This window comes from Corythoichthys intestinalis, chromosome 14, assembly GCF_030265065.1.
Source record: "Corythoichthys intestinalis isolate RoL2023-P3 chromosome 14, ASM3026506v1, whole genome shotgun sequence".
Taxonomy (NCBI): Eukaryota; Metazoa; Chordata; class Actinopteri; order Syngnathiformes; family Syngnathidae; genus Corythoichthys; species Corythoichthys intestinalis.
In genome coordinates this window covers 29,629,822-29,651,906 of record NC_080408.1, presented here as the reverse complement: position 1 = coordinate 29,651,906, position 22,085 = coordinate 29,629,822, and the positions used below count along the sequence as shown (strand labels likewise).

The 22,085-nt window shown below is 39.1% G+C and overlaps 1 protein-coding gene across 3 annotated transcripts in view; it reads right to left on the bottom strand.

Annotated features, from left to right (window-relative positions):
• The window catches only part of LOC130929567 (neuropilin-1a-like), a 100,384-nt gene that overhangs the window by 17,227 nt on the left and 61,072 nt on the right, over window positions 1-22,085 (bottom strand). For all 3 annotated transcript variants that reach the window (XM_057856806.1, XM_057856807.1, XM_057856808.1), the window contains 5 exons: window positions 10,699-10,854; window positions 9,716-9,860; window positions 8,968-9,143; window positions 6,079-6,234; window positions 2,927-3,071 (listed from right to left, as the gene is read on the bottom strand). In XM_057856806.1, coding sequence (XP_057712789.1) covers window positions 2,927-3,071; window positions 6,079-6,234; window positions 8,968-9,143; window positions 9,716-9,860; window positions 10,699-10,854 — 778 coding nt within the window. The remainder of the gene's footprint in view (window positions 1-2,926; window positions 3,072-6,078; window positions 6,235-8,967; window positions 9,144-9,715; window positions 9,861-10,698; window positions 10,855-22,085) is intronic.

Below are 22,085 nucleotides of genomic sequence, written 5' to 3'. Positions count from 1 at the left end.
AAATTGTGAGACAAAACTTTCTTATGATGGCTGTGGAGGCTAAAAGTGTTCATCTGAAGAAATATTACCTGTGATGTTATGACATGAACATGAATAGCGAACAGAAAAAGCTCCTTTCCGAGCACTTAGGAAGACATTCTTTCCACACTTTGACGCACGTTCAACGCTTTAAGTCAGATAAAAAAGGCTTCCTGTTCCCACGCCGGTATTTCAATTTAAGGCGCTCACGTCTTATTTTAATCCTCCATCTCACTCCAATTCCACTTCCTTTAATTACATGCAAATCAACTTTTTCTTTCTTGGAGCCCATGTATGCTAATCCAAGTACAATTTGCGTAATTAAATTCACACACATTACAAGAGTTCCAAGAACTATTAGGAATGAATACAAATACAGTATATAGGACAAGAATTACCTCACTCTCAGCAGGAAAAAAAGACCAAAACATTTTTTTTTCCCTTTCAGATTTAGATTTTGGAGGGGAAAACGGTCAATTTGCCTTAAAGAATTTACTGGGAATCCTATTTCTTTTTCCTACACTGAAAAAGGTAAAAATGTCATGAGTTTAAAAAAAAAAACATAATCTTAAGAACGCTGTCTTTTTTCAGAACCCCTCGAAAGATTTTACAATAAAAAATGTTGATAAATATGAAAAAATGACATCACTAACAAAAGCCCAAGCGAAGTTAACTCAAAGTAACATGATACATGTTGTGACGACTGACTGCAGAGGCTAGCAGGTGGCTATCAGGTGTCTGAGTGTTTGCGCTCTATTCAGCAGGATCACATATTGTAAATGAAGTGGCATAGTACTGGTCCTTCTCAAAAAAATTAGCATATTGTGATAAAGTTAATTATTTTCTGTAATGTATTGATAAACATTACACTTTCATATATTTTAGATTCATTACACACAACTGAAGTAATTCAAGCCTTTTATTGTGTTAATATTGATGATTTTGGCAAAAAAGTCAAGAAAAATCCCTATCTCAAAAAATTTGCATATCATGAAAAGGTACTCTAAAGAAGCTACTAACCTAATCATCTGAATCAACGAATTAACTCAAAACCCCTGCAAAATTCCTGCAAAATTCCTGAGACTTTTAAAAACTCCCAGCCTGGTTCATTAAAACCACAATCATGGGCAACACTGCCAACCTAACTTCTGTCCAGGAGGCCATCATTGACACCCTCAAGCAAGAGGCTAAGACACAGAAAAAAAATTTCTGAGTGAATAGGCTGTTCCCAGAGTGCTGTATCAAGGCACCTCAGCGGGAAGTCTGTGGGAAGGAAAAAGTGTGGCAGGAAATGCTGCACAACCAGAAGAGGTGACCGCACCCTGAGAAAGATTGTGGAGAAGGGCCGATTCCAGACCTTGGCGGACCTGCAGAAACAGTGAACTGAGTCTGGAGTAGATACATCCACAGCCACCGTGCAAAGGCGTGTGCTGGAAATGGGCTACAGGTGCCAGGATTCTCCAGGTCAAGCCACTTTTGAACCTGAAACAGCGGCAGAAGCGCCTGACCTGGGCTACAGAGAAGCAGCACTGGACTGTTGCTCAGTGGTCCAAAGTACTTTTTTCAGATGAAAGAGAAATTTTGCATTTCATTCGGAAATCAAGGTGCCAGAGTTTGGAGGAAGACCGGGGAGAAGGAAATGCCAAAATGACTGAAGTCCAGTGTCAAGTACCCACAGTCGGTGATTGTTTGAGGTGTCATGTCAGCTGCTGGTGTTGGTTTACTGTGTTTTATCAAGGGCAGGGTCAATGCAGCTAGTTATCAGGAGATTTTGGAGCACTTCATGCTTCTATCTGCTGAAAAGCTTTATGGAGGTGAAGATTTCATTTTTCAGCACGACCTGGCACCTGCTCACAGTGCCAAAACCATTTACTGATCATGGAATTACTGTGCTCAATTGGCCTGCCAACTCTCCTGACCTGAACCCCATAGAGAATCTGTGGGATATTGTGAAGAGGAAGTTGAGAGACACCAGACCCAACACCGTGGATAAGCTTAAGGCTGCTATCGAAGCATCCTGGGCCTCCATAACACCTCAGCACTGCCACAGGCTGATTGTGTCCATGCCACGCCGCATTGAAGCACGCATTTCTGCAAAAGGTTTCCCTACCAAATTTTGAGTGCATAGCTGATATAATTAATTGAAGGTTGACTGTTTTTGTATAAAAAAAACACTTTGTATTGGTCTGATGACATATGCTAATTTTTTGAGATAGAGATTTTTGTTTTTTCTTGACTTTTTTGCCAAAATCATGAATATTAAAACGATAAAAGGCTTGAAGTACTTCAGTTGTGTTTAATGAATCTAAAATATATGAAAGTATAATGTTCATCAGTACATTACAGAAAATAAGGAACTTGATCACAATATGCAAATTTTTTGAGAAGGACTAGAATATACTGTATACGCATCCGTTTTTTTAGGTTTACCAAGGCAAGGCTTGGGAGTGAAAGCAGAAAAACAACAATGTTAGCTACTTTCCCACTTCCCAATCCTCTGACCATTGAAGAGCAGTGTCAGCAGTTAGTTGAGTATAACATGACAACATCGTGCTGAGCTTCTGTTTCCCGTCAAACATTCTGTGAGCTCACCGTATTTACAGTATTCGGGGTGACAGTGATATTGTCCAAACTATTTCGGAGTCCATAAAAATCAAATCTATCCAAATATGAGGCAATGAATGAGACGATATTGAGGTAGAATACCAAAACTTATAATTATGGGAAGGGAATCCAGGAAAAGTCAAAAAATGATGTTCATTATGGTTTGAAACCAAGCACGTTCATAAGATAATTGTTTTATTTTGAATTGTTTTCCTGAGTTATCAGTAGTTTTATAGAATGTCACAATACAGCTTAGGGGGCTTTACCAACCATCTGTTTTGTGTGCGTTCATGTTTTGACTCACCATCCAGTTCACAGCCCAGCAACTCCAGTCGGAGGCCTACCCCCTCCATAGTGGCTCTCTCCGGGTAAATCCGGACGTAACGGGTCAGCACAGGACCCAGTGACCGCAGCTCAGGTGTGTCGTGGTTCTGGTTGCCGGAGAACACCTGAAAAAAATAGAACTCGACTTAAGCAGACATTAAGTACTGCCCATTTACTGTCCATGCTATAAAAAGGTGCATCGAAGGAGAAGCATATCTTAACTCATTGACTGCCACTGGCGGCGATAGATGGTGTATTAGTTTAATACGCTAAGAAAAAGGGGTGTGACAAAATATCGAAATGGTGATATATCGTGATACTTTGTATCCCAAAAGGTTATTGATATGCTCTTGCCAAGAATCGAGATATTGTTTTGAAAAGGTGTCAATGTCTAAAAAAACCAAACAAAAATGAACCAACAACTTGTGTTCCTGGGGGGGAACTTGTTTGGCCGTCCGCGGGACACTGGAGGGTGCGGGGGACGCGAGCGGCCGAGCACGGCGGCGCGTGCTCTGCTCAGCGAGCAGCACAGACTCAATGGCGTCGTTTGATGCACTGGTGGTCCCGGTCGTTCTGCTCGGTCGCCCAGTGCCTGGCACCCCGTGCGTCCTCCCTGTTGTTCTGCTCGGTCGTCCGCCGCCTGGCATCCTGGACGTCCATTCGGTCGTCTTCCGCCGGCGCCCTGGCCGTTCGTTCCGTTGGTTCGGGTCGCGGGTCTTACCAAATGCGCTATTGCCCTCCATTGGCCAGTTTTATTGCTTTAAATTGGATTTTCAGCATTGTGCTATTGTGATACTTTGTATCCCAAAAACGTTATAGATATGCTCCTGTCAAGAATCAAAAAATTGTTTAAAAAACAAAACAAAACAAAAAAATGAACCAACAGGTTGCTACCAAAATCTTCCTCCATGATGGTGACTCAGTTAACTCTAAGGCTGCATTGACGGTGCTCGATGCCCAATCCATATAGACTGGGAATGTTCGTTCATTCGAAACCAGAGAATTCAGTCATTCTGTCCGATTTTCAGGGTATTTACAGATCACTTGCTGTTCATTTTAGGCCATTTACAGGTCATTTTCTGTTGAGTTTGAGTCACTGCCTATTCATTTGGATGATTCCCAGGTCATTAAACAGGGAGACACCCATAAAATACCCCAAGATCAACAGGAAGTAACTGAAAATCAACAGGTAAATGACCCTAAATGGCCCAAAATTACCTCATTGCCTGGCATTGGCTGTCACTGATGGCCATAGACGTCCAATCCGTTTGAACTGGGAGCGTGGCAGCGAATGAACATCCGATCATTCGCTGCCATCCCTCCCAGTTCAAACGGATTGAATGTCTACTAGTGATAAACTCATTCCAATTCACAGCAAAAGCTTGTTTTTCTGTTCATTAGTTGTTTGTAGAATATCCTAGAATGATTTCCTGACCAATGTATCGATAATCGTTGTATCGCTATATCGTCAGATCATCTTTATCGTGAGCTTTGTATCGCAAATCGTATCGTGAGGTACCAAGAGGTTCCCACTCCTACTAAGAAAAGTCAACCCTATTTACAAGTTTATATTATGAAATAAGACGTACGAGTGAGCAACATCCAACACATTGTATGCAGTCAAGCAGCGGGAGTAGACCACCTAAGGCCCACCGCTAGTACAACCCTCCTTTGCAACACCATCTGGAAGGCACGGAGCAGGATGCGGTTCCACAGGGGCGAGCCCAAGAGAGGAAGTGGAGTGTGCAAAGCAATGATATAGATTTCCTCTCCAGGGTGAGAATGAAAGCAGTTCTACAGACCCAAGGGCCTTTTTCAGGGGGTCTTATTCAATCCGCTGCTCTCATTCTACATTCCAAACACAAAAACCACCCGTCAATCAAGTTGTGGACACGCCACATTCTATACTAGGAAGCTCCATGATGTACAAAAACAGGGACAGTACTGTCTTGACTGCAAGACAGACAAATGTCTTGTCACCACAATCAGCACTTGTTATCATTTCTGCTCATGGAAGACGTCACAAGTAAATTTGTCTTAACTTGCATGGAACCGCTGTGAGAAATTAAAAACACATTCAAACGAACATACCGTATTGGCCCGAATATAAGACGGTGTTTTTTGCATTGAAATAACACTGAAAAAGAGGGGGTCGTCTTATATTCGCGGTCTAAACATTATACCATTTCACGACGCTAGATGGCGCCAGATATCATTGAATCGATGTTCTGTCATGACAGATCTCAACTACTCTCCCGATTCAGGACGCTAGATGGCGCCAGATATCATTGAAGCGATGTTCTGTCATGACAGATCCCAGCTACTCTCAAGTTTAACCAGTTTGCATTATTTTATTGCAATGTTTTTCCTTATACAGATTTGTTTTAAGACTCGGTTACAGTTAGACTTCAATTTAATGGTTAATGCAGTTATTGCAATTTTGTTGTTTTATCACAATAGGTTGGTTTATTTACAATTCAAAACCAGAATTAATTTACGAATGTGATTGCACTCTACATATTTAAATGTTCAGATATTAAGATTTTTGAATGAGGAAAATAACATGCTTTTTCTCTCAGATATATTGTTCTAATCATTTGTTTCGGATGTACTGTAATTATTGTCTGTATAAAAATGAATTTGGTGTTCAAAAAGTCTTTTTTCAAACTTGAATCTTGAAAAAGGGGTCGTCTTACAATCAGGGCCGTCTTATATTCGGGCCAATACGGTAGTTTGTAAGACTTGAACACGTCTATAATACACTGGAGTCAACACGGTAGTAAGAATGGACATTTGTTTCATTTCAATCAGCTAGCTCTAATCTATAATTGACTCCCTGTTAGCATTAGCATGCCACTGCTACTTAAAAAAACATGAAGAGGATGAGATGATAAATGTGGGACAAAAGCAGAAACACAACTACAAAAAGCTCATGAATGTATAATCACAAAGCAGCATTACATTTTAACTTTGACATTACAGGCTTTGGAAATGTCAGTCAAGAACAGGGTAAAACATGCTGCAGATTACAGTCCTGGGCTACAACACACTGTGTGAGGATGAGACACAGCTAAACATACTAAAACAGAAATGCAGCTGATAGAAATGACAAAACTATAACGATAAACTGACCTTGGGCTTGGTGGTGTTGTCTTCATTGATGAGGGACCAGTCTTCTCCGTCTAGACTGTATCCCACCTTGAACTTCTTCATGAAGACATTCTTGTCGTAGTGTTTTCCACCCTGAATCACCACGCCGCTCACCATTTTTTCCTGGCCCAGGTCCACCTGAAAAGATGATCATTAGCATTTGCTTAAACTGACGGCGATGAATGTCAATTCTATACGAATTGGGTGGATTCAAACGGGTTTACACTTATCACCGACAATGGCAGCCACTGAGTTAAAAAGTCCTGTACTGGTACCATTACCATTATTTGAGCCCAGGTAATGTCATCAAAAAAAAAAAGACTTGCTTTGAGAAGATACTTCTTGCCTTCAGAGTAAACTACTTTCATCCAAAATGCCACAGTTCACAGAGTTATGAGTCCTATGGTGGCCATTTTCACAACACCAAAAAGGAGCCCTCCTTTGTGGCTTTTAGGAAGGGAAGAAAAATTGCAAGTTGGGGGGTTAATTTTAGTGATGACAGACCTGGCCCACCACATCATTTTATATGGCCCGTGAAAGCAGATCAAGCAACGACTTTATGTTACTTCCTAAAATAGTTTAATTGCTCATTGTCACTCTTAAAAGCATTTTTTTGTTACCAGTATCAAATCAAATTCATTTCTTTGCCCTTTACTTGCTTCTGATTTTAAAACCATCGATTATTCAATTTATTGTGGAAATGGAATAGGCCTGCAAGATGCAGTGGTATGAAAAAGTATCTCAACCTTTTGGAATTTCTCACATTTCTGCATATAACCACCATCAAATGGGATCTGATCTTTGTCAAAATCACACAGATGAAAAAACAGGGACTGCTTTAACTAAAACCACACAAACATTTCTATGTTTTCATATTTTAATGAGGATGGTATGCAAACAATGACTGAAGGGGGGTGGGGGGGTAAGTGAACCATCACATTTAATATTTTGTGGCCCTCCTTTGGCAGCAATAACTTCAACCAGACGCTTCCTGTAGCTGTAGATCAGTTAGGCAAATCGATCAAGACTAATCTTGACCCATTCTTCTCTCCAAAACTGCTGTAGTTTAGTCAGATTCCTGGGATGTCTGGCATGAATTGCGGTCTTTAGGTCATCCCACAGCATCTCAATGGGGTTCAAGTCTGGACTTTGACTTGGCCACTCCAGAACGTGTATTTTGTTCTTCTAAAACCATTCTGAAGTTGATCTACTTTTGTGTTTTGGATCATTGTCTTGCTGCAGAATCCATGCTCTTTTTAGCTTCAACTGTCTGACAGACGGCCTCAGGTTTTCCTGCAAAAGATCCTGATAAACATTTGAATTCATTCTGCCATTACTGATTGCTAGTTGTCCAGCCCCTGATGCAGCAAACAGCCCCAAATCATGATGCTCCCTCCACTATGCTTCACGGTGGGGATGAGGTGTTGATGTTGGTGAGTTGTTCCATTTTTCCTCCACACATGACGTTGAGTGTTACTCCCAAACAATATAACTTTGGTTTCATCAGTCCACAAAATATTTTGCCAAAACTGCTGTGGAGTGTCCAAGTGCCTTTTTGCGAACGTTAAACGAGCAACAATGTTTTTTTAGACAGCAGTGGCTTCCTCCGTGGAGTCCTCTAATGAACACCACTCTTTGCCATAGTTTTACATATAGTTGATGTATGCACAGAGGTATTGGACTCTGCCAGTGATTTCTGTAAGTCTTTTGCAGACACTGTAGGGTTCTTTTTTACCTCTCTGAGTATTCTGCGCTAAACTCTTGGCGTCATCTTTCGTGGACGGCCACTTCTTGGGAAAGAAACACCAATGCTAAACTATCTCCATTTGTAGACTTCTCTGTCGATTGATGAATCTACAGACTTTTAGAGATTGTTCTGTATCCTTTTCCAGCTTTATACAAATCAACAATCCTTGACCGCAGGTCTTCAGACAGGTCTGTTGACCGAACCATGATGCACATCAGACAATGCTTCTCATCAAGACATTTCTTAGCAGGTGTGTTTTATAGTGGGCAGAGCAGCTTTAAACCACTCATCAGTGATTGGGCACACACCTGACTTAAAATGTTTGGTAAAAATTGTTTTCAATTGCTTTTTAAGTCTCCTTAAGCAGAGTGTTCACCTACTTATTTTTCTCCCTTCTGTCATTGTTTGCATGCTATCATTAAAATAATGAAAACCTATAAAGGTTTGGGTGGTTTTAGTTGTATTTTCATCTGTGTGATTTTGATGAAGATCAGTTCACATTTGATGATTTTATGCAGAAATGTGAGAAGTTCCAAAGGGTTCAGATACTTTTTCATTTCCCATCACAGGACGTGTGATTATTCATTCATTCATTCATTCATTCATGTTTGCTTCATAAAAGGAGCAAGTGTGCAGAGACATGACCTCCTGGATCCCTTTTCTAGACACCAATTTTAATTATTCACGGATGAACCCCCTTAGCCTGGATTAAACAGTATTACAAGTATATGAATACAATGTAGTCATGGTGAGTCAACCAAAGCCTTCCCAAACAGAACTTTTCAAGTCATCTGGTGAAAATTCTTCTAGTTTTAATATCGCAATATATATCGCAATATATCACAAACTCTAAAAAAGTCGCAATGTCAGTTTTTCCCAATATCAATCAGCTATAATATGAAATAATAATTTGTGATCATACATTTAAATGTGTTTGCAGTCATAATAACCCACCGAAAGAAAACATAACAACTATGTGGCTCTTGAAAAAAATTAGTCTGACATCTCTGCTTTAAAGGATAATCACCTTATAAGACACAAGATGGTCTGGCATTTGTTGTTGCCCTTGGGTTAAATGGGCTTTACTAACTTTATGTGCGTACAAGGCCAAAGGTGATATTTACCTGTAGCCATTCGTTCCTGAAGGGTTGCTTGGTCTGATGGCCCGTCCATCCTGACCTGCCCGTCAACAAACGGGCGTTCTCGGCGACCCAGCCCCGGTTGGCATAGGATGAGGCGCTGATCTGGCCGTCCGAGATCTGGCCGGACAACATGCCCAGCATTCCCGAACATGGGTAGTCTGCACAGAGAGGAAAGTGGAGGAATTCTACAATTTGATGGTCTGGACCATGGACATACATACAGTATTTAATAGACACCACCTTGAGAAGATTTACCTATTCCTGCAACACATCTGCCATAACACATGGTTCTGCTTGACACTCAATTGACTTCTACAGTGGCACGTTGACTTACATGTTTAACTTGGTTTTTCTGAAGCACCCTTGTAATTAGAATTTTGGCACAAAGCAAAAAAAAAAAAATTTACCAAGAAAATGTTCTTAAATCTAAAAACTTAAAATAAAAACTTAAAAGTAAGTCAAGGTACGGCTGCATATGATTTCTATGGTCTGGACAGCGAGTATCAGTATGGTTGTGAACATGTTGCAAGTTGAAAGCGTCGTCTCAGGGGCGTTTGACTCCAACAGACTCGCTGGCTGTTGTATCCGAGGCCACCCGACCTCGAGGCCATTCTGCAATCTGTTCGACAGAGTGGACGCCGCGCTCTCCAGGAAATTCACTCACACATCACTTGTGCGGAGGGTTTTTTTTCAACCAAGAAGAGGAATAATAAATTAGTAAATGAACTACCTGAGGTTCTGCAGCCGTAGAGCTCGAAACGCATGCAGATGCCTTGTTCCCAGGACATGGGCCGGATGCGAACATAGCGGGCGAGAGTCTGCTTAGGCAAGAAGGCACGAACTTCGTCTGTTGGGTTGTGGTTACCCTGAAAGATCTGAAAGCGAGATGGATGATTTGTTATTTATATTCGGGGATCAAAATGTTGTTTTGCATTGTCCATTAGTGTTGTGTCCATTGTTTTACAGTGTGTTGGTTGCAATTGAAGAAAAAAGTTTGAAGTCTTTGAAGGACCCCTTGAAATTGCCAAAAGAGGCATATAATTGAGACTTCCAACAAAGACACCAGACTCCTTGTTTGATTCTCGGCGTGACTTCAAGACATTTGTTTGTTGGCCCTTTCATGATGGGTTAGTCTATAATTTCATGTTACTAACTTAGTAAAACTGGCTGAGAGTGGTGAATGAGCTCAGTTGTTTCGCGTTTTCTAGTTATCAAACTTTCGTGCCATGCTGCATTTCCATGACCAACCAAAACTTGAATGTTAAGAAAATTCGAGTCATGCATCTGTCGAGTCGATGAAGTTCAGATTTTTGTAACAATTGTTGAAAAATTCTAGCGCGTGTTTGACTTTCATTTTTTATAGGGCACTCATTTAATTCGTTGATTTCTGTTGACTGTGTTAGACCCCCAATCCATTTTGACACTCTCAGTCAAAATGGATTGGACATATACTGTAGCACCATCAATGGCACTGAAACATGAGCATTACAGCCAGTCCTCAAGGTTTAAATGATTTGGATGTCTGTCGTTGTCAATACAATTAAATACTATGAATTAAAAAACAAAACAAAAAAAACAACAACTTTAGAACGTTATTGAGTGCCATAACCATCCCACATGACATTAGTGGTTGATTTCACGATACCGCAAACAGGAAAAACTGTCCTAAAAAAGCTACTGCAGTAATAATAAATTAACAAAGTGGGTGTAGACCTTTTGTTTGGAGCCATCCTTCACTGTGACCCAGTCCTCTCCATTAGAACTCAGGTCCACCTTGTAGGAACGAACAAAGTAGTGCTTCTTGGTCTCTTTGGAGATGGCTCCTTGGGTGCTAATGGCTGTGATGAACCTCAGAAAGCCCAGGTCCACCTATGGGTAAGAAGAATGATAATTGTAAAAATTAGCTACACTTGAATTCAAGGGCGTAGGTTTGGTCTTTATATTGGTAGGGACGATATAACAGCAAAACCTGCATGTACACTTTTTGCTGGGGACGGGACATTAATAAGACCAAACATATTTGGTGAATGGGGGTCAGGGCTACATTTCTCACCAATATGAACCTAATTAATTGATAGGCTAAATGATTCATGCAAAAATAAATCTGTATTGACCTATACTAACTTTCAGACTGAAATATTGTAACGTCTTAATCTGATATTTTTATAGATATCTAGTCAAATAATTTTCTCCATCTTTTTTTTGAGTGTTAAAGGCTAGTTAACAGATTAATGCGTCAGATTCTTCCACTTACTTTAATATCACTATTTGTTCGTAATGACCTCTTACATCTAAAAGTTACTCATTTTTCACATAAATGAAGAAAAAAAAAAATTCCAATGTTTTCTAGGGCTGTCAAAATTATCGCGTTAACGCACGGTAATTAATTTTTTAAATTAATCACGTTAAAATATTTGACGCAATTAACGCACATGTCCCGGTCCGACAGTATTCTGCCTTTTGGTAAGTTTTACAGCAAGGTTTTTTGTGCTGTCTAACAGCGAACTCTTGTGGTCGCTTTGCGACATGGTTTATTGCTTTCTTGCCAGTTCAATATGGCTGCACGACGTCTCGGGCTGACGCCTACGTTGTAATGTTGTGCTTATATGATCCTTGGACAAGATTTGTCCGTAAGTATGGTTGTTGTAAAGAATGTACATATTATGTTAGTAAGCGAAATGTTATATTTTTTGTATGAGACGCTTTTTGTTTATGTTTTGTGAACCTGTATAGCGTGCTAAGCTAACGTTGTTGCTAATGCAATGCTTGTGTACTTTTTTTTGTAGTTTCACTACGGTCTAAAGAGGACAGTGGTTTGAGGCCACTTTATTAATAAATCAGATGAAAAAGGAAGAAGTCTGATTATTAAGGCGTCGTTCACTAGCTGTCTAGCTTTGGAAAAAGTAGACGCTTCAGAGTGAGGACAGCATAGACAGATTTAAATGACAGTAGAGTGAAATGCCCACTACAGTCCTTATGTACCGTATGTTGAATGTATATATCCATCTTGTGTCTTATCTTTCCATTCCAACAAATTATTTTACAGAATATATATACTGTATAATTTACATAAAAATATGGCATATTTTATAGATGGTTTGAATTGCGATTAATTGCGATTAATTACGATTAATTAATTTTTAAGCTGTAATTAACTCGATTAAAAATTTTAATCATTTGACAGCCCTCGTTTTGAACAATATTCTTGAATTAAAAACATTTCTGACAAATAAGTTTTTCTTTTAAGATTACATATACAAAGTTTTTGCTTATAATAAGTCTGTTAAGCTTATTTTCAGCTAGCTGTTTTTCTTATTTGAAGAAATCTCGGAGTAAAATCGACTTGAAGCACTGTAGCAGTAGCAAAATTAGTGGAGTGTTCCCCACCTCCACAGCATTGACGTCTTTTTACATTACTTACAGTGGCTGCTGCTGGCGGAAAAAAAGCTTCTGATATCCCTCGTCTTTGAAGGGGGGGGCGGCATGTTGTATTTCTGTTTGGCTGTGAATGGTTGTGTGTGTGGGGGGGTCAAGTCATCAGCCAATCAAACGTGCGTTTGTGGGAAAAAATAGACTGGCAAATTCAGCGACTGAAAAGGGGTCAGTGTAGGTCTGAACATAATGAAAGTTCACTTAATAATGGTAGGATCAATTCTATCCTTACAAAATATAGGAAGACAATCTAAATTACCGATGGCGGAAAACGCAGACAAGACTGAAAAAGCAGTTTCTGCTCTTGCACTCCTCTTTAAAAGAAACTGCTGTATTTTAAGCCAAAATAACTGTTGTGTTTAATAGAACAATATGTCTACATGCTGCCATAGCAGATTCATGGCGCATAAAGCCCCCAAAATACTTTTAATTTGCCCGTTATACCCTGGAAACCCCCGTTTACAGACGTTGCGCAACCATTTCAGTTTCAACCCAGCCATGAAAACAAGGTCAGTAATTAAATTCATTATTCAAAATTTCTGTCATTTTTAGCTTGGAAAAATTAATTGATGTCTAACATTTTGTTTAAAAAAAATGACTTTAAAAAATTATTCACTCACATATTTTAAACTTTTAAACAAATTACGTCACAATGAAAAAAAATGGCGTCTGTAAAAAAGTCACGGATATCTGCCTCATAACTATCGCCAAATCGTACTTTTTTTGTTACTGTCGCATTTTCCCCGATATGTTAGATGATAAATAATCTATCCAAACAAAGAAAAATTGAAAAAAAAAACAAAAAAACAAAAAAAAAAAACGTTTAAAAGGGTAAATATATGAAAAAGAAAATCTCGACGACTTCTTGAAGTCTGCGATTTCTGCATCGCGACCCTTGTTATATTACCATGTTTCACCCATAAAAACACATAAAAATCCAGCTGTGGCCATTCACAGCTGTGTCTTGACTCTCAGTGATACATGCGACATGGAGTTTTTGGATCGAAATAAGATAAGTACGCAATAATATCTCGTTAAAGTCATGGCGTCTGTAATATTGCTGTCGCGTGCTCTCACCTCCAGATAGGGTTTTGCTGTTATAAAAAACTTAAAAAAAAAAAAAAAAAAAAAAAAAAAAAAAAAGCCCTCCTGTCCAAAATTTTTCTTCCCCCAGAAAATTGAGATTTTAAGCTTTCCAATGATGTATCACATCACACAATTTTGAAAGTTGGCCAAATTGGGGTCTCAGAGTGGAGTTTTTTCCGCCCTATATAACTGAAGTCATTATGTAATGCAAATAAGGTTGCTTAAAAGTTGTTGGTGATAATTTGAGCATCCTGAAAAGTTAGTAGTGTTATGTCCCTACCGTCCCTATGCAAACCTACACCCTTGCTTGAATTGCAAAATGGAATTTTCGTCTGGCCTGAGTAGACCCACCCAAAATGCTGCAAAAGGGAATTGGCCGAATTTGTTTCGAGTAAAGGTTTTACGCTCATCTTGGTGATTCCATTTGATACTTATAAAAACTTGTCGGTGGTATTTTATGTAAGTACAATTACATTTTGAAAGAGGTGGTCATTGCACTTAGGCGAAACATGCCAAGTTGGACAACTCACCATGAAAGAAACTATTACGTCGACGCAGACCTGAAGTCGGCTTCCTTGCTGGTGTAAAATGTAAACGTATAGGCTTGTGGTGATGAAGTTGTGATGCAGTGTGCGAGTTTGCGTGTCACCCTAGAGGAATGTGTGTGTGTGTCACTTGCTACAACTGTACGCGCATGTGTGGGAACCAACTCGGCAGCAATTATACGGTTGTCTGCACGCATCACTAATGACTAGTGCCTGACCTCTACCATGTGTTGTTGTTTTGTATACGATTGTGTGTGGCGTGCGTGTGTGTGTAGACTAAGAGCTTTTGTTGGACCAACTTTACTTGGCTGTGAGCAATATAAGAGCATTTATTTTAACAATGCCATTTCTCACAAAGTGCATGCATTTGTGTGTATAAACACATTAAAACAAGTATTTCCTGTTAAAACGAATGGCTCACAAGAGAGAAACCACACTAGAATGGCTCCAGGCTATATTTTTATTGCACATGGAAAGAAAATGTGATCTTCGAAGGCTGCCAGATATGCTGAAGATGTTTTATCTGCTTGCATTATAAGAGAGAGCGATATTTATCATCAAAGACAACGTATGAAATATGTGAGCGTGTGCGTAAAATGGTACGACTTATCTGAAATGAAGAATATTTCACGAGGTCGGGAATGTGGGCTTCACAGTGGTCTTATCGCTGAACATTTCCTAAGATGATGTTCACGCTTGAGCTGAGGCTAATCCATTTTATGACTTGACATGAGCATCATACTGTGAAAGTGTCTCCAATATGTACTTTGTCATCCTAGTACAGTATTTTAGAAGCACCACATTTTGGATTGAAAACGAGCCATTTCTAATCATCGAAACATAGCCGTGTAGCCAACACACACAACTCAACATTTTAGCAAGTTCATTTTTCCCATCTGTCTAGTAAATAACTTCAAATTTCATAGCAATTGAGAAAGAGCAAGTTTATCTTTGAAGGATCCCCGCCTCTGCCCAAAGTCAGCTAGGATATGCTCCAGAACCCCACGACCTGAGTGAGGATTAGTGGTACTAAAAAAGGGTACTGACAAAAATGATCCTACAATGGCCTCTTTGTACCAAAATGGCAGACTTGGAATTTAATTACAAGGTTCCTTGAAACTCTATTGAGGGTCTGTCTACTCAAGATAGACATATTTACCTAATTTTATGCTGCTAATCAATTTTTTTTCTTCAAATACACTCGACGACAAGAAACAAAAGCAGGCATGATGAAAGAGATGGCTGTATTGTAAAGAATCCAAATTGGTTCACGGGAGGTTTAGAAACCAATGTATGTTGCAATCATGAAAAAATATGATGCAGATTATGGAATGAATTGCCACTGCCATGTAAAACAAACCAATGATGTTCGACTCATGTGCAGTGGTGCCTCCAAAATTTCTTTACCTGCATGACCAAAAAAGGACCTTTAAAATCTTGGATCTGATTATGTGTTCGGAAATCGGGCCCTATCACATCTTTTTCACAGGATTGAAATCGGGGGAAAAAATATTAGGTCTTTAGAATGTATTTATTTAATCTTATTTTTAAGTATTCACTTATTGGACGTCATTGACGGTAATAGACATACAATCGATTTTAACTTAGAAGGCTGCCTCTAACGGCAGATAAACATGATCGTTCAATGCCAGTATTCCCAGTTGAAATGGATTTGATGTCTATAATTGTCAATGAATGAGAAGCTATGAATGAAAAGCAACAAAATAATTCAATGGTATAAAGATAATGCAAAAAATAAAAAAAAAAATAAAAAAATAAAAAAAAAAGAATTAAAAAACATAGGCTATATATATATCAGGGGTCCCGTTAACCGTATATTTTCCGTCGTTGACCGATTTTTTAAAACGGTGACGGAAAAAACTGAAGTCCATCTGTCATTTTGACAGGTTGCAATTCACACCCCAGACCACAGGGTGGCGAGTGAGCATATTAATTAGCTATCGTCTCTCTTGATGCATGACGTCGTTGGCCTTACTCTGAAAAATGTCAAGGCAACTGAGTGTCCGAAGTTTCTTCAAAAAGCCCCAAAACGACGATGGTGTTGATAAAAGAGGTGAAAAAAGAGGGACTGCAAAAGCGGGCACGCAATTCAAGTCCATGCGCACCAGGAGGAAAGTGCGAGACTACGTTTAGGCCACAGCAGGTGAACTGTTAATTTCATTGTTCCATATGTAACCTCATCTGCTTGATGTGTGATGATGGCACGGTTTGGATTCTCTGTTAAGCTTGTTTGGACAGAATATTAATTTGAAATGAATGAAAACTAAATACTTTTGAATATGTTGAAGCGGTATGCAATGTTAAGAGTCTTGTTAGCTCGAATTGCTGTGTCCAGCCGCTGTAGCTCTGCTGCTCTCGGTGAACTCTCTATTCAAGGTGGAACGCGCGCGGCTCTTAAGTGTCTCTGTCACGTGACTGTGTCGTAGCCGGTAACGCGCTCGGCCAAATGGACACACAAGAATTATGCCAAACAAAGGGTCACCACAATGTCATTATCATCATTTTAAAAATTTAAGTGACGGGTAAAAATAGATTATGACCGGATTTTTATGACCCTGTCAGTCAAAATGACAGACAACGAAAAAGTCTAGCGCAACCTCTGATATATATATATATATATATATATGTGTGTGTGTGCGTGTGTGTGCATGTGTGTGTATATGTTTGTGGGGAAAAAATTACTGCGGACCTATTAAGACTTGGCAGCAAGCAAAGTTGGCCACTGGGCTGTAGTTTGGACACTACTGCATTGTACTTACTGTTTGAGAGTGAAATGCCCCCAAACCAACATGAATTGACCCAAAACCAACAAGAAGTCCCCTGGAAATTCCTCCAAAATGCAAGAAATGACCCAGAAATTTCCCAAAATCAACAGGAAGTGACACGGAAGTGATCCAAAATAAATAGGAAGTGATTCGTAAATGCCTTAAAATTAACTGAAAGTGATCCGAAAATGCCCTACAATCAACAGAAAGTGACCTATGTGAGTCCACCGACCAGCCGGCCAAAGCAGAATTTCTCCAGAAATAGGATCTTTTAGTTATACTAATGTTTTGAACTGGCCAGGCAAGGGCGTAGGTTTGCATTGGGACAGTAGGGACATAACACTACCAACTTTTCAGGATGCTCAAAACCAACTTTTAAGCAACCTTATTTGCATTATATAATGAGTTCTATTATATAGGTAATATACTGTAGATTTTTTCTTCCAAAAAGTTGTAAGGATAGAATAGACCCTACCATTATTAAGTGAATTATTTTTATTATGTTTCGACTTACATTCATCACTTTTCACCATTTCCCCCCCTTCAAACGCACGTTTGATTGGCTGATGACCTGAAGCCCTTCTCCTACCCGCCAACACAAAAGCACACTGACACAGCTCCGACAGATTCATGTCGACAACATGACGCCTCTTTAAAGAGGAAGGATATTAAAGTTTTTTAGGGGGCCAACAGCAGCCACTGCAAGTAATGTAAAAATACATCAATGTTGTGGAGGTGGGGTAACCATCACTAATTTTGCTACTAAAAGTCCAGCCTGCATCAGAGTTAGCGTAACATTAAATTTCGTGAACTTGCTAACCTGCAAAACCACTGCGGTCAGGCCAGCCTTCACTAGGAACAACGAAGTCAAGCTAGCCGTCCCTCATTTGGTTCATGCGGTGGCTTCAGAGTGCAAGTCCCTTTATTTAAAAAAGAACGGGAAGCTATCCAACAATGGGTCCACTTCAGGGGGACACTGACATGAACATGAACGGACATGAACAAAAAATCTATGAAACGAAATCACACATCAGAATTTCAGTCCTGTATTGGCCCGAATATAATACGGTGTTTTTTGCGTTGAAATAAGACTGAAAAAGAGGGGGGTCATCTTAAATTCGCGGTCTAGACGTTATACCCATTTACGACGCTAGATGGCGCCAGATATCACTGAAGTGATGTTCTGTCATGACAGATCTCAGCTACTCTCAAGTTTAACCAGTTTGCATTATTTTATTGCAATGTTTTTCCTTATTCAGGTTTGTTTCAAGACGACAGTTACAGGTAAACTTCATTTTGATAGTTAATGCAGTTATTGCAATTTTGCTGTTTTATCACGATAGAATAGTTTATTTACATTTCAAAAACCAGAAGCCATTCATTTACGAATGTGATTGCACTTTAGTTTACATATTTAAATGTTCAGATATTAAGATTTTAATGAGGCAAAATAACATGCTTTTTTCTCTCAAATATATTGTTATAATCATTTGTTTCAGATGCACCGTAATTATTTTCTGTATAAAAATTAATTTGGTGTTCAAAAAGTCTTTTTTCAAACTTTAGTCTTGAAAAAGAAGGAGTCGTCTTATAATCAGGGCAGTCTTATATTCGGGCCAATATGGTACTTTGGTTTGAGTCTTGGGGTAGTCTTGTGTGCCTCAGATGTAGATCGGTCCTTGGATATCTTAGATTTTTTAAATATTTTTTTTCCCAAATCACTTTTATATTACAATACTTAAGTTTGAGTCTAGCGGTGCTCCAGTGTCCCCCAGAAGTGGACCCATTTTTGGACAGCTTCCCGTTTTTTTTTTTTAAATAAAGGGACTTGCACTTCAAAATGTTTTAGTAGTTTAAATCGAACTTTGTATCACCTGAACAAACACATATGAAAGGTAATATGAGTCAATGGAGATTCATTTTGCATCGATCATTTAGCCTATCAATTAATTAGGTTCATATTTGTGAGAAATGCAGCCCTGACCTAGGGTTGTCACCTTTCAGAAATAAGAAATATGGGACGCCCCCCTCACGCCCAAAGCTGTACATGCAGAGAAAAAAAGAGACACCCTTAAAACTCCTAAAATGCATAGAAAGGTATCTATTCATTTATATTCCGTATTAGTTCAATAAGGAACGCAGCATTTGATACACTTACAAATTTCATTATTTTGAGACTCTAATTTAGAATTTTGAAATTTATTTAAAAAAGAAAAAAAAAATGATGGACGCGAGTCAACACATGAATCTGCAGGTCCCATGAGAAAAAAAAAATCTGGATTTAGCTAGAGTTATAGATATTAGAGCGCTTATTCCACATATTCATTTTGATTTTTCTTTTTTTTACAAATTTGAAAAAAAGTACTATTGGGAACTTATTTTTTTAAATTTTGGGATTCTCTGACAATTGCGTCATGTTGCAGGCTTTAAAGGGATATTCTTTGATTTAATGTGGTATACTGTATTCAAAGTTTCTAATGACGAATTTGGAATGAGATGCATAATTGACCTTAACTGACCTATACAGTGGGGTCGCCAGCCCTGGCGCCCCCCCTGGGGCTGCCATTGGCCATACATTGAGTCAGAATAGCCAAGTTGCATATGTGTAATTAAATGAGTAATTTTCCATTAAAAGCCCTCATCTTTGTATGAGTTGTTTTACTGTTTAGGGAGTCACAGAAGCAAAAAAAATATTAGCATCATAAGTCACTGTTCTGATTTACATGTTTATTTCCCAAAAAAGTTTGTGGTCTCGCCTGCTTCATCAGAAACGATTTACTGTTGGTTATTCAAGAAGAGGAAAAGCTAAAAGCAACCTTTTTTTCTAGTGAAAAGAGACTACCTTTTGTTTTTATAGGTTTGACGCTAATATTATCCCAGAGCACAATGTTCCGTGGGTGTTGAAAGATCAGTAAAAATGCTCGAAAAAGGCTGTTAATATGAGCATTGGCTATCGATGCTAAAAAGTGGCAGCAGAGTACTACTTACAGTATATATGTATGGATTTAGGAGTACCTTTGGTTGAATAGGGAAAAAAAGAGTTTGTCTTTAAAGGAACCGTGGAAATTGTCCAAAATAACCATGAAAAAGCATTTCAAATTAATATGACAGACTTCTTGTGTCTTTGGGCATGGTTTCTTGAGACTTTTTTGTGGGTTTATTTTTGATTGCCATGTCTACCAATTTCTTGTACTAAGTAAAACTTGGTCAGGAGCCTGATTTTTCTTACAAAACAGCTCTTAAATTACTGAATGATAGGTCTTAAATGTGATCAAAGGGGTCTTAAAAAAGGTCTCAAACGTAGCCTATTTACAGGAACATCATCCTCTGGCTGACAGCTGTTCTGGTTGTTAACATTTCAGTGAAGTGGCAGGTCAGAGCTGCATACTGCACAGTTCCTGCACCTACTGAGCCAGCGAAGATAATTGATCTTCCGTGTTTCATACACTTGGCAACATCGCCACTCACGTACGCACTTTTAGGAAGCGCAGGAAGGGGGCTGCACTCGCGAGTAGCGTGGCTAAATGAAATTGGAAAAAAACAAATGCTACTTCCTGCCAAAACAGGATGCTGCCTCAAATGTGATAGTGAGAGAAAGAGCTTTGGTTTGAGGGTTCTCTCTCATAAGAGCTGTGAAAGTCTGGATGACACCATGTGAACAAACTGTTGCTAAAAAAAGTGTTGTTAATAATGGCGTTAGAATATAACGGCGTTACTAACGGCGTTATTTTCCTCAGTAGTGAGTAATCTAATTAATTACTTTTCTCATCTTGGCAACGCCGTTACTGTTACTGAGGCGGGAAAGGCGTGCGTTACTATGCGTTACGATGTTGGTTGACTGACGCGAGAAAAGTCTGAAAAAGACGGACTCACGGAGACGAGAGAGCAGAGCAGGAGTAGGGAGGAAGCAAGGGAGTGTTAGTTGGTGCGATGCTACTATGCTTGGTGGCTCCAATAATACCTGACTGTAGCCGAGAGCCTACAAACTACGCCCACATGATGCTTCGGTAGATATCACATATATACAGAACTAGATGCAAATGACAGACACGGCGGCATTAGCAACATGTAAAATAAAGAACAAGATGCGTTAGTAAACAGCCGCCATCTTAAAGCAGTAGACTTCTCAGGAAGGCTCTGTTGTAGACAACCTTCCTAGCGAATCTAAGTAACTTTTTATCTAAAATGCTCCTAAATTGGCAAAACCTAACTTAAATCTATCTTTAAATGATGAAACAGTTTTAAAACTTACACATGTCGAAAACAGACAGAAGGGAAGTAATGCAGTAACGGAAGCAATTTTAACAACTTTAAATGACTTCCACACATAGCAAAGGTTACTATATAGTTATCGCAATATCCGCAATACCCCCGTGTCTAGTTAAGTTTAGGGTAAAGAACTGGGCTAGGGCCAATTGTCCCCAAAACCCTTTAAACTTCACATTGTGTGACTTTTTTTTTTTTCTTTCTTTTTTTGAGGAAAAAAAAATACATGAAAATTATCACCAGTTACTTTGCCAAATAACTACCGTAATTACCCTTACAATCAGGTTACTGAGTTACTAATGCAATTACTTTTTGGGTGAAGTAATTTGTAACTGTAATTAATTACTTTTTTAAAGTAGGATTTAAAAACAAATTTAAGACTGATTTATTAACGAAAATGGTGCATTTTCAGTAAATTAAAACCGAGACGTAATAAAAATGAGTGTTGCACTGATACCATTTGTTGGCTCCAAATACCAATTCCAACAACTGGCTGTGTGGTATCGGCCAATATTCTGCTGATACAACGTCTTAAAAGAAGTATAAATAACATACTATTCAAATACTAAACTATGCAAACCCACTTGAATATAAAGTAATGGTTATAATGGCTTGGCCAGAGACTGCCTAACTCATTCACTCAGCGAATTGATAAATGTTCATTCGCTGCCACCCTACCACTTCAAATCAATTGGGCGTCTACTAGTGATAAACTCATTTAAATTCACAGCAGAAGTATCATTGTCTGCCACAGAATTGGACGGCTCTCATCATCTTGGAAAGGGTGACATGCGCTCCGTTTTTAATAGTGGCATGTGTAAATGGCAGCCATCTTGGGTAGGGCGGCCAGTAATTGGAAACTAAATATCGAAAAAGTCCATATTGTGTAGCATCGGCACATTATTTCTTAGTACTCCCCAATAGGTCATTATGGGGCTGTATCGGTACCGATAACAATGATCAACTATATGCAGGGGTGAAAGTG